General features: G+C 35.5%; 1 protein-coding gene across 1 annotated transcript in view; it reads right to left on the reverse strand.

Moving 5' to 3' along the window:
- BCAS3 (BCAS3, microtubule associated cell migration factor) overlaps window positions 1-14,377 on the reverse strand; it is a 454,972-nt gene that overhangs the window by 357,952 nt on the left and 82,643 nt on the right. Inside the window, exons 8-10 of the mRNA XM_023756742.1 lie at window positions 11,172-11,279; window positions 8,841-8,917; window positions 599-675 (exon numbers count right to left, since the gene is read on the reverse strand). Coding sequence (XP_023612510.1) covers window positions 599-675; window positions 8,841-8,917; window positions 11,172-11,279 — 262 coding nt within the window. The remainder of the gene's footprint in view (window positions 1-598; window positions 676-8,840; window positions 8,918-11,171; window positions 11,280-14,377) is intronic.

The following is a 14,377-nucleotide window of genomic DNA, read 5'->3' on the forward strand; positions in this document are numbered from 1 at the left end:
CCAGGCTGAGGGACCCCACCTGCCGGAGGGACTCTGCTCACTCCACAGATGCTGGGGAGGGACCGGGAAGGTTGGCTCCAGGACATGTCAGGCCCATCTCACCCAGTCCCACCCCACCGGCCATCTTCTAATTAATTTCCTTTCAATGTGCACAAATCCATGCACTGGGTCAGTAACTAGTATATATTATAATGAAATAGTTTTGAAGGTCTGATGTGAGATATCACACTGCCACACTGAATGATTGCTTAAGTAGATAGAGTTCAAGGTCAATGGTGAGGAATTGTCCAAATGACAGGTGATCAACAGCAAATGTGGTTGTTTTAGTTAATAAAAAGAATCTATCTCACTCATTCACCCACTGACTCACTCATTCATTCATTCATTCACAAACATTCAAAAGAATTAAGAAAATTATCCCTCTGCTGCCTCCTGCCTTAACTGGAAGGAGAGAGAGGGGACAATTGTTAGTGTCCAACTAAAACCAAAACCAAAGAAAACAAACTAGTAAGTTAAATAGTCATCATTGGTTGGTAATCGCTTTGGAAAATTTGGGAGCGAGTGGTCCATTACCAATAATCCAAGAGTCCTGCCTTACCTTGTTTTCTGCATAAGCCAGCCAGCGGCTCCCAAGAGCAATAGGATTCATGTTGGGCCCTGGACAAGGATAGCAGCCTGGAAAATTTCAAATGGCAATATTTAGAAATTTCTTAATAAATTTTCTGTTGATGTACCATATTTTGATGCCATTAAAACATAACAAACAAATGCTTTTTTTTTCAAGTTTCACATAAAATTACCATAATACTAGTCATGATTCTAATAGCTAAATGAGGTTTTTTATTTTTTCCTCTAGAGTTTCCCTTTGATTTTTTTACTTTATTCAAATAAGAAACAAATCTGGTAATCACTTTTCCCAAATATTGAGCATTTTATACAGTTATTCCTAGAAGAAGAGAGAGAAGCTAAGGCAAATCATTTAAAGTTTGTAAGTCTACAACTTCATAAGTCAAGCAACTATGTTTGAAGAGGCCAGAGGAAGGATACAGTTGGTTCAGGAATTTAAGGGCAAAAGATAAAGAATATATACACCTAAAAGGAAAAGAAGATACGATGCACAATTGAGGGGGTGGGGGGAGACAACCACTTAAGTATGAGGCCAAAGAGAAGAAATCCACAAAGGGTACCTCATTAGAAAGATGTCGGGGAACTATTTACATAATCGAGTCCAGCTAATAAAAAATAACAGAAAGGATTATTTTGTGGTTCTCTCCTTTCAACAAGAATAAATCACATATTCCTGGCAGTGGACACCATCTATGCATAGAAACACCAATGAACTCTACTAACCAAGACACACAAAATTTAGTCAAGTATGTGATGTCTGTCATCCTCGAGGCTCTCATCTCCCCTCCTGGCTGTGCCAATAAAGTGTCTTGAGGCTATCGCCCTCATCTGTCAACTACACAAAATAATATTCCACTGTCTCACAAAACTGCTTTTTATTTTTCAACTACAGTTTGCATTTAATATGATTCTGTATTGGTTTCACGTGTGCAGCATATTGGCTAGACAATCATATACTTCACAAAGTGTACCCCTGATATTTTCAGTACCCAACTGGCATCATAGATAGTTATCACAATATTATTGACTTTTATTTCCTATACTGTACTTTACATCCCCGTGACTATTCTGTAACTACCAATCTGTACTTCTCAATCACTTCACCTTTTTCACCCAATCTCCCAACCCCTCTCCCCTCTGGCAACCATCAAGTCTGTACTCTGAATCTATGAGTCTGTTTCAGTTTTCATAGAAATGCTTCAAAGGGACTAGTCGAAAGACTGCAGAATGAAAGAATGCAAAAAGCCTAACCTAAAGGACTCCTGGTTTATCATTCCAAAAGTATCTGGTTAATATTTTCACAAATGTTTTCCTCTAAAATGTACACTAGAGGATCAAGCTAAGGTTATCTATTTCATAGTTTAAGTCTCAATTTGGAATCTAAATTTTTGCAATCATGAGGCAAACAAGATTTTATAACAATAACCTTTTCTTCCCATGGCTAAAATAAATAACCAAATTACATAAACATAGTATCAAAAAATAGCATTTCTACATTTCAAACTGCACTGCTCACATACACGCTACCTAGCAGAAAGTCCCAGTCTATGTTATTGATCCTAAAAGACATAGAGTAATCAATGCATGATAGTTTATTCAAAAGCATACTTCTTAATAAAGAAAATTAATAAATTAGAGCATATTTATTAGGTAATGGCCAAAAATGTTATCTATATAGAAAATTTTTTCAAATATTAAAATAGTGTGCTCAGCTAAGAGCCAGATATTTTAAAGCCAATTTTGATAGAGATCTTTTTTAAATGTATATTCCATGGTTCCCTGAATTCAGAGAGCCTTGTGAGAAGCAATAGCCATCATTTTGAAAGGTTGGTGTTGCTGTGTTCACAAACACTGGATAAACCCACATTGATGTTGCTTCCATTATACACTAGTTTTCATTTTACACCCTTCAACTGCCATCTATCTTTTTTTTTTTATTGATTTCAGAGAAGAAGGGAGGGGAAGAGAGAGATAGAAACATCAATGATGAGAGGGAATCATTGATCGGCTGCCTCCTGTACGTTGGACCGAGGCCACAACCCAGGCATGTGCCCTTGATCGGAATCGAACCTGGGACCCTTCGGTCCGCAGGCCGCCGCTCTATCCGCTGAGCCAAACCGGCTAGGGCATATCTTGAGATTTTATTGTAAAAGAAGATTTAAAAATGTATGTTGCTATATCCACTTAATGTTAATTATGGCTAAATATTATGGGGGAAAACCTAGGACAAAGGCCCATTAAAATAGTGCAAAACAACCCACTCTAACAAATAGTATGTATCATTTAGATAAAAGATTTTATTTCTATAAATCCCATTGAGTAAACTAATCCTACTCATACAAAAATGTGCTTTTATATATGTGCATGCTTCTATTCCACAGACATTTTTAGAGCTAGAGAAAGGAGTATAGGGATGGTGCATAAGAAAGTTTCCCCCTTTTCAATGTCGTTAAATAAATAAAGAATATTGAATTGTGGCATTATATAAGAGGTAGCGAATCTCCTGAAATTTAAAGTCAACATAATCTAACTCTCAATTCTAATAGCCATTTTGCCTCACTAGATCCTAATAAGTATATATTCTCCTTTCTAAAACAAAAGCATAGTACGGAACAAATATAGTTAACAATTCATTTTACTTTTAGAGTCAAGGTTTTTAGAAACTCGGTGGACCTCAAGAGTTACAGTGTATTGGGATAAAAGCAAATTGTTTTTCTGCTCTTCAAAAACATTTTACAGCTGGAATCAGCAGAACATCAGCCACTCAGCACTATCCCAACTTTATAAGCATGACTCCTTTAAAGATTAACTGTTGCCTCCAGCTAAACTTTGAAAACAAGTGAAAGGGGGAGAAACCAAGCCACTATAATATTAGGACTAATTCTAACAAGTTTACAATGTTTGTGAACAAAGTAAAGAAGAACTAGATATTTAAAAACTTGGGTTTCTAAATTTAAATAAAGATAAAATTGAAGAAAAGCATAATAAATGAAGATTCTTCCATTATTAGAGTAATTAAAAAGGCACAAGACATACAATTTAGAGGGCATCCTCTCAGAAGCTGGTCCTAATGGAGAGTTCGCCTGAACTCATTTTGAAAACCAAAGTGTTTAACCACTCTCTGTAACACTCTGCCTTATTTTTCTTGGTAAGAATAACTCAAAAGAGTTCAGACCTTTGCGGGGGCAGGGAGAATCTGATGTCTGCATTTATGGTCAACTGACTTTCAACAAGGATACAAAGGCAAGTCAATGAGGAAAGAATAATTTTTTCAACAAATGATGGGTCATCTGGATATCCATGTGCGAAAGAATTAAACTGAACCTTGACATCACACAGCATACAAAAATTAACTGTAAATGAATCAAAGACATAAAAGAACATATATACATAAATCATAGACACAGACCACAGTGTGGTGATCGCCAGAGGAGAGGGAAGGGTGGGCTGGGTGGAGATGGCAAAAGGGGTGGGGTTGGGATGGAGACATCTTCATTAATGTCAACAATAAAAATAAAGTTAAAAATGAAAAAGCTAAAAGTATTAACCTCTGTAACAAAATATAGTGGTAAATCTGCATAATCTTAGGTTAGGCAATGCTTTCTTAGATATGACACCAAAAATAAGTGATAAAAAAATAGATAAATCGAACTTCATCAAAATGAAAACTTTTGTGCCTCAAAGGACACCACCAAGAAAGAGAAAAGACAATTCACAGAAGTGGAGTTTTGCAAAACATGTACCTGATAACTGACTACACCTAGAATATAAACAGAACTATGGTAATGAGGAAAATACAACTCAATATAAAATTTAACAAAGAAGATATAAGATGGCAAACAAGCCATGAAAAGATGCTCAACATCACTAGCCATTGGGGAAATGCAAATTAAAACTAGAATCAAATACCACTTCATGAGACCCTAATAGAATGGCTATAGTCAAAGAAACAATAACGATCGTCAGCGTCAATGTGGAGAAATTGGACCCTCAGACACTGCTGGTGGTGATGTAAAATGTTGCAATCACTCTGCCTGGCAGCTCTTCAAATTGAGAAGGATAGAATTACCATATGACCAAGCAATTTGACTCCTAGGTACATACCCAAGAGAAATGAAAATGTATGTCCACACAAATACTTATATCCAAAAGAAATGAAAAATATTTCCCCATAAAAACCTTTCACTCAAAAAAGCATTAGTCATAATAGCACGAAAATGGAAACTAAAGGTCCATCAATTGATAAATAGACAAAATGTGTTATTAAATATACTATTATTCAGCAATAAAAAAAATTAATAACAACATTCCATCATCTGAACATACCAGTTTATCTGTCCACTCACCCACTAAAGAACAACCTGGTGGCTTCTACATTTTGGCAATGTGAATAAAGCTGCTATAAATACCATGGGCATGTTTTTTAAGTGGACATAAGTTTTCAACTCCTTTATGTAAATGCCCATTGATAGATAAATGTCTAGTTTTATGAGAAACTATCAAACTGTCCATTAGAGTGGTTGTACTATTTTGCATTCCCAGGAGCAATATATGAGATTTCCTATTGCTCTACATCTTTGCCAGCATTTGGTGCTATCAAATAGTTGGCATTTTGGCTTTGTCTAATAATATGTTGGCATCTCATTGTTGTTGTTTTTGTTTAAATATGATTTTATTGATTTTTTTAAAGAGAGAAACTAAGGGAGAGAGATAGTGAGATACAAAGATCCATGAGAGAGAAACATCAATAGGCTGCCTCCTGCACGCCCCCATACTGGGGATTGAGCCTGCAACCCACACATGTGCCCTGACCAGGAATCCAACCATTGACCTCCTGGTTCATGGGTCCATGCACAACCACTAAGCCACACCAGCCAGGCTGTTTAAATTTAAATTTCACTGATGAACTACCATTGAGAGAATATTTTCATATGCTTATTTGCCATCTGAATCTTCTTTTTTCTATTTAAGGTCTTTGAACCATTTTTCAATCAGTTTGTTTTCTTCCTGTTGAATTTTCAGAGTCTATGTATAGTCTGGATAACGGTCCTTTATTAGATGTGTCTCCTACAAATATTTTCTCCCAGTCTGTGGCTGGTCATCTCATTCTATTGACAATGTATTTTACAGAGCAGAAGTTGTTAATTGCAATAAAGTCCACCTTATCAATTATTTATTTCATGAATTGTGCCTTTGGTGTTGCATCTAAAAAGCCATCACCATACCCAAAGTCATCTAGGTTTTCCCCTGTTACAGTCTATACATTTATACTTTTGTGTATTGCACTTATAATTAATTTTAATTTTTATGAAGGATATAAGGTCTATATCTAGATTCAGTTTTTGGCACATGAATGTCCACTTGTCCCAGAACCTTTTGTTGAAGATATCTTTGCTCCATTGTACTACTTTTCCTTATTTGTCAAAGATCTATGTCTGTACTCTCTATTCTGTCCCGCTGATACATCTGTCTATTCTTTTGCCAATGTCAACACCAAAATTGAACCCTAAGACAAACTACTGGCATTATATGTTTTATGGATTGGATAAATGTATGCTGACATATATCCATCATTGTAATATGATAGAGTATTTTCACTGCCCTACAAATTCTCTGCACCTATTTATCATTTCTGCCCTCTCCATTCCCCCAGCAGCCACTGATCTTTTAACTATCTCCATATCTTTGCCCTTGCGCATCCATAGACTCTTCCTGAAAGTATAGGTAAAATTTTATGTTTAGCTTTTCTTAACATTATCTCATAAGGATTTTACATATTTCCATGAAAGTATCATGAAAATAAAATAATTATACATGCTAATTTTAAAAAAGAAACATCACGAGTTGAAGAGTATTGCCATTATAAGGCTAAACAGGTGGGAATAATGTGCAGAGAATAAGAAAGCCTTAAGTGATTTCATTGCACATATTCGCTGAGTGTCCACTATGTATCAGGCACCAGGCTGTGAAAACACCATGGCAGCCTAGTCCATCGTACATAAATGGGAAATCAAAAGAAGAGAGATAGATTTGACTTTTACCTTTAGCTGGACTGAGTTCTCACATTAACATTCCAAACCTTTCTTAGATAATTTACAAATTTGCCTCTAAACATTAAAGAAAAAAATCTATTTCAAAAATTAAAAATAATTGTGCATTTTTTAGATCCTTTAAATTCATTCCTTACATTTCTTATTCATCATGAACATATATGAAGAACACATCTTAATACTAAGAAATGACATTAGGACTATAAGGAATACATGTTCCTCCTCCAAGTAAAAATGGGGGCCAATGGAAAGAGTCACTTACTTACTATATAATCCTTTGCTCTCTCTCTGGAGAATTCCTATCTACTTTTCAATTTAAGCACACTGGAAATGACTGCTAATGACACCTATCAGTCCTTGTCTTTTGTTTTCTTAATCATACATGAGTTTTAGATTTCCACATCAGACAGCTGCTCAGGGCCACCTTTTCTGTATAGCCAAAGACAAAGGTGTCTCCTTTCTCATCATACTGGCTGTGTTCCCTTTCCAGTTCTCTATCAGCTCTCTTTACCTGATCCTTCTCCCCTTTGGCACAAATTCCCAAGATGCTTTCTCTGATGGACACAGCTGTCTCTACTAATTTTACAGTACCGATTCATACATAACTAAGGTACTCACAATGGTATTACACAAGAGCTTTTCAAAGTATTTTAGAAATTAAATGCTTGCATGATCAAAACGATAGCCTCATAGACCAATGGAACAGAACTGAGAATTGAGAAACAAATCTACATGTGTACGGGCAACCAATTTTCAACAAAGGAGCCAAAAACACACAATGGAGAAAACAAATAAATGGTGCTGCAAAAATGAGAAGGTCACATGCAAAAGAATGAAACTAGACTATCTGCCACCATACACAAAAATTAACTCAAAATGGATCAAGGACCTAAGTATTAGATCCCATGAAAAAATAAAACACATAGAAAAAAAAACATAGGTAGTAAACTTTTGGATCTTGGTGTCACAGAGAACTTTATAAATTTGACTCCCAAAGGCAGGGAAGTTAAAGCAAAAATATGAAAAGATGCTCAAATCTACTGGCTATAAGGGAAATGCAAATGAAAACCACAGTGAGATATCCCCTCACACCTGTCAGAATAGCTATTATGAAAAAGTCAACACACAACAAGTTGCCAAAAATGTGAAGAAAAGGGAACTCGCATGCTATATTGGTGGAATTGTTAAGTTGGTATAGCCACTATGAAAAATAGTATGGTGATTCCTCAAATTTTTTAAATCAGAACTACCATAACACCCAGCAATTCTACTTCTGGGCATTTATTCAAAGAAAATGAAAACACATTTGAAAACTATATGCATCCCTATGTTCACTGCAGTATTATTTATCATCACCAAGACATGGAAACAGCCTAGCTATCCATGCTAATTTAAAAAAAAAAGATAAACGGATAAAGAAACGTGATACACACACACACACACACACACACACACACACACGATGAAATATTACTTAGCCATTAAAAAGAATAAAACCTTACCATCTGTGACAACATGGATATTATGCTAAGTGAAATAGACAGAGACAGACAAAAACTACCATCTTACTAGACTACAGTAGAAAAAAAATTCTAACTCCAGACTTCCTTCAGAATCAATTCTTGCTGGAATTTTCATCCTTCTAGCCTGCCCTACAAATCTTAGTCTTGTCTATTACGTTTTTAAAAAAATCCCTCTCCCTCTCTACCCGTGTGTGTAGATTCTATGCTTATTTCTGCACTTCTGGGCAGTAGTAGAAGTCTGAGGATGTGGGGAAAAGGAGGAGGGAGACAGATAGACTCACACATTTCACCCGGGTGTGGGCTAGAAGGGGTCAATGTGGGGGGAGAAAGAGACATCTGCAATATTTTCAACAATAAAGATAAAATTTCTTTAAATTCCTCATGTGTGATAATACAGTTACCTCATGTATGTTATGATAATTAATTAAACAACTGCTTTAAAAGTACAACATAGCTACATGAGGAGAATATATAAGAAGAAACTGAAGCAATCTAGTACAAGGCTTGCTTAGTAATATGTGGAAAACGTATCGTGAGTTGAAAATTCATACCCTAAAATTATAGTACTAAATAAGACATCAACAGAAATATAGGAATATCCTAATAATTGAATCCCAGGAAATATCAAGTTGGTACATACTTGTGACAAAAAACTTTTTTGTGAAAGTACAGCTATCAAAGGCAGCAATTTTCTCCTGCAAGACTACGACGAGGATCCTAAAATTAGAAGGAAAAAAATTTAAAAATATGAGTGTGAAAGTCTATAGAATCATAAATAAGTTAAATCATCTAGATGTAAACAAGTAACTATCTTTAAAACTTTAATAAAAACAAGCATTTCTTATACAATTTAGGCTAGAAATATGTCTCATAAAAGGCAAAAATATAACCACAAAACCCTTAATAATCAAGATAGATATTAGAGGAATAAAAGTGACAGAGAACCAACTACATCTCAAAAAAATTTTTCCTCTGAACAAAATTTTGTCTCCGCTCATTATAAATCAAATAAATCTATGTTCATTAAGAATGTATGAGGTCAATAAATTGCTGGCTATTTACTAAAAGTATTTTTCCACTTCTGGCTCAAAGTCATGGAATTGAACATAAAATGGATTTATCTAATTTGTCACTTAAAATTATTGCTGAATTTCCCAACACAAAAGCAAAAAAAAAAACACCTCAGACAACTATTATTCAGGGTAAATGAGTCATTTCTGATTGACTCAATATATTAAAAGTTAATCAGACTCCGTATGAACTATAGGTTCTCCCAGAGATTTACAAATGATTAGGAAAATAATTTAGTCACAAATTTTCTTAAACTGAAATTCCTAAAATACATCCCAAATAAAGTTATATTACAAACTACATTTTAGAGCTATTCCTTGCAAAGACATTAACAGGCAAATTTCAAAGTTTTTAAAAATCAAATAAATATTATAATGATTGGCAAGTATTTAACATACTCAATGTCTTTGAATAATTTGATATGTCATAGTATAATTACATTATCCCAAGAATAAGGTATTCCTCCTATCTATAATAATAGAAGTGTGATATGCTAATTACACTGGATGTCCTTCCTACGATCTTCCCTACCGGGTGAAGCCAGGGCTGCGAGGGAAGCCCACATCGTGGGCTGCCAGCGGCCAGAGGGAAGCCCAGGGCCGGGGTGCCAGAGGGAAGCCGGTGCCGACAGCCAGGGGAAGGAAGGCCTACTCTTGTACAAATTTTGTGCATCAGGCCTCAAGTTTCCTATAATTTTGAGTTTGATATTACTGAAGTCGAAATATGCATAACAATTAGACCTTCAATATGAATTGTATACTATCACTGAGTAGTTTTTCTTTGCCTGTTACATTCAAATGCTTTTACATTAGTATCAAAGCCAATGTGTTCTTTATATTTATCGCGTATGTCTACCCTTCCTATTACATTCAACCTTTCTGAGTCACTTTCTGAAATATTTCTTTAAAATCTAACCTGAATCTTTTATTATAAAATTTATTTTATGTTGACACAGCACAAAATATTTAATTTTCCATGTTCTGTGTGTTTGCTTTTTAATGCAATGGAAGAACTATACTTTGCACCCATGACCTTGATCAAGACATTTATGATCGTAGGGCTTCAATTTGCTCAATTGTAAAAGTAAAGTATTGAGTAACAGAAGATTCTTAGGGTCCCTTTCTCCTTCAATGTTTTGTACTTAAAATAAAATTAATTCTTCATTATTACTAGGTCAGGCGGAAGTTCAACCCAGATCTGAAAATTTTCCCAGAGAATTTAACAAAACAGATCTTAATGAAGGGAAACATTATCTCAATTGTAGTCTTAAGGAATAAGGAAAAAAAAATCTTTTTTTGCATTCACAGTGCTAAAAGGAAAATACATTTCATAAACCAATAAACACAGAAGTACATACATAATAAATACTAAAAAGTTAAGTGATACATATAAAATCATTTCTCATAACCTTTGTATGTTTGCTCAGATACTTTCTATTCTTTTCCATTTCATTTTTAAAATACTGGTTAACAATTCACTAAATTTAATTCAAAATTCACTAATGAGTCAAGACTAAAAATTTGAAAACATTTGTTAAGAAATCTTAAGAGCTACTCCATTTAGCACAGGGGTCCTCAAACTATGGCCCGCGGGCCACATGCAAATACAAATATTGTATTTGTTCCCGTTTTGTTTTTTTACTTCAAAATAAGATATGTGCAGTGTGCATAGGAATTTGTTCATAGTTTTTTTTAAAACTATAGTCCGGCCCTCCAACGGTCTGAGGGACAGTGAACTGGCCCCCTGTTTAAAAAGTTTGAGGACCCCTGACTTAGCAGAATTCAAAAGGTGTTTTTGCAATTTAAAAAAATCAAAGATAGTCAATTATATTGGCAGGGCTCCACATGCCCAGAAGATATGTTACTTTGTAAAAGAAATACATGAAAAAAAAAATGCTTACCGCTTATTGCAATGAAGATCATAGATAGGAGTTTTAAACTGAATGGACTTGACCATTTCCCCAGTACGAAGTGAATACAGATCAACACAACAGTAAGGTGGGCTAGTGCTAAAAAAAAAAAAAAAAAAAAAGACAAATGCCATTAGTTTTCACAAGGTAGGATGGCCAGTAAACTCTATATTTTCTGGATGAAAAGGTGAAGAGCTTGAGAAATACAGATTGGTAGTTACAAAATAGTCATGGGAATGTAAAGTATAACAAAGGAAATATAGTCAATAATATCGTAATGTCTATGTATGGGACTATGTGGGTACTAGAAATATCAGGGAAACACTTTGTAAAGTATATGAGTGTCTAGCTACTATGCCATACACCTGAAACCAATACAAAATAATATTGAATATAAACTATAAATGAAAAAAAATGTTAATTTAAAAAAATGTTAGTAAGAATGTAGAGAAAGGGGAACCCTTTTGCACTGTTGGTGGGAACGGGAACTAGTGCAGCCACTGTGGAAAACAGTATGAAGGTTCCTCAAAAAATTTGTAATTTGTCCTAGCCGGTTTGGCTCAGTGGATAGAGCGTCAGCCTGCAGACTGAAGGGTCCCAGCTCAATTCCGGTCAAGGGCACATGCTTGGGTTGTGGGCTCCATCCCCAGTGTGGGGGGGAGGGAGGAGAGAGGAGGCAGCCAATCGATGATTCTCTCACATCATTGATGTTTCTATCTCTCTCCCTATCCCTTCCTCTCTGAAATCAATAAAAAATTGTAATCTGTTATTCATAATAACAAAAACAGTTAAGTGTTGATCAATAAAGGAATGGATATATTGTGATATATTAATGTAATAGAATGCTTCTAGAATATTACTCAGCAATTTAAAAAAATAAACTATCCATACAATAGAGATGAACCTCAAACCATTATGAAGTAAAAAAAAAAAAGTCAAGACATTCAAGTTTACATACTGTGCGAGTCCCTTCCAATGAAAAACTAGAAAGGCAAAACTATAATAGGAAGCATATCAGTGGTTGCCAGGGACCAGGGAAGGAGGAAAACTATATAGTATAAAGTGGCATGAGAAATTTTTGGGGGTGTGATAGAAATATTGGTGTGTCGTGATTATATTGGGTATTCACACAACTGTATACAATTGGCAAAACTGGGTCGGGGAAGGGGAAATCTAGTAAAACTTCAACTTCAATCTCTAAAATTAACACAAGGCAAAAACTCTTCTCTTAATGTTCCCAATAATTAAACTAATCTTCTGCTGAGAAGCAATGAGTTAATAATGAATGAAATTTAACATTTTGCCAGACCAGCTGGGAAGTAAAAAACAGCTTGTCACCTTCAATTAGCAGCTCATTACAGCTACTAGTACATAGAAACTTGAATTCTGATCATTTCACTGACATCATACATTGTCACAACTGAGGTTGTTCCTGCAGAAAGCCTCCCATTGAGGTAGACAAAACTGCAATGAAGGCCGTTTAGAGTTGACTTAACAAGACTTGATAGAACTAAAAATTCTATTGGTATGTGCAAAACCCCGCTTAGTAAGTGCCTAATAGAATAAAGATAACTCTTTAAAATAAGAGTTTTCAGAAAGTCACACATTCATAAAGGAGTCACACATTCTGTCAATAACACAACTGTGTACACGCTTGGCATATCCTTTTGTTCTCTACTTTCTTTTCAAAAGCCTTGACCATTTCCCTGGGACACAGTTCAAGACAATCTTAATTTTCCTCATGGGTAGGCTGACAAGAAAGCTCTCCATAACATCAGCAGTAAATGCAGACATGACATACAAGGCTTTTACTTTGTACTCTCATATATAATAAACAGTGACCCAGAAAATAAGACAATTAAAATTAGATATCAGCAGAATGAAAAAAATAAAGAAAAATTAAAACAGCTTATGATCAACACTGTCAAATCAATTAAGCTTAACCAACTTATAGAAGACGCCACCCAACAAAAGCAGAATACACTTTCTTCTGAAATGCCCACAATTATATTTAAGCACCAGAGGCCCAATGCACGAAATTCGTGCAAGAGGCTCGGCCCTCGCAGCCCTAGCTCTATCTGGAAGGTCGTCCAGACAGTTGTCCAGAATGTCATCAGGATGGTCGTTCGGCTGTTCGGTCTAATTAGCATATTAGCTCTTTATTATATAGGATAGGATGGGCACTTGTGATCTATTCCATTATATCACACTCAAAAGTTACAAACTTTAAAAATCTATCTATCTAGTTAAAAGTCTTCCTAAACCATATATCTTTGATCATTTATTCCAGTTTCAGAATCTATCAATGACACCCGCCCTAGCTGGTTTGGCTCAGTGGATAAAGCATCAGCCTGCGGACTGAAGGGTCCCAGGTTCGATTCCAGTCAAGGACATATGCCTGGTTGCAGGCTCAATCCCTAGTTGGTGGTGTGCAGGAGAAAGCCAATCACTGATTCTCTCTCATCATTGATGCTTCTCTCTCTCTCTCTCTCACACTCCCTTCCTCTCTGAATCAATAAAAATATATTTTTTAAATGACACCCCATTGTCACAGAATAAATGTCAACTTTTTATCTAAGCAAATAAGACCCCCGTAATATGGACCAAATTGTTTTAAATATTTAGTGTACATTTTCTTCTTGTACTCTAGTTCATATATCATTAGTGACTATTTTTTTAAAAAAAAAATGGTTTTTATGCTCAAAGTCACTAATCATCCGAGAGATGCAAATCAAAACAACAATGAGGTACCATCTCACACCTGTCAGAATGGCCATCATCAACAAATCAACAAACGACAAGTGCTGGAGAGGATGTGGAGAAAAAGGAACACTTGTGCACTGCTGGTGGGAATGCAGACTGGTGCAGCCACTATGGAAGGCAGTATGGAGGTTCCTCAAAAAATTGGAAATGGAACTCCCATTTGACCCTGTGATCCCACTACTAGGAATATATCCCAAGAAACCAGAAACACCTATCAGAAAGGATATATGTAACCAGATGTTCGTAGCAGCACAATTCACCATAGCTAAGATCTGGAAACAGCCTAAGTGCCCATCAGTAGATGAATGGATTAGAAAACTGTGGTACATCTACACGATGGAATACTATGCTGCTGTTAAAAAGAAGGAACTCCTACCATTTGCACATCATGGATGGAACTGGAGAGCATTATGCTAAGTGAAACAAGGCCAGTC

Source organism: Myotis lucifugus, unplaced genomic scaffold (assembly GCF_000147115.1).
Source record: "Myotis lucifugus unplaced genomic scaffold, Myoluc2.0 scaffold_99, whole genome shotgun sequence".
Classification (NCBI taxonomy): Eukaryota; Metazoa; Chordata; class Mammalia; order Chiroptera; family Vespertilionidae; genus Myotis; species Myotis lucifugus.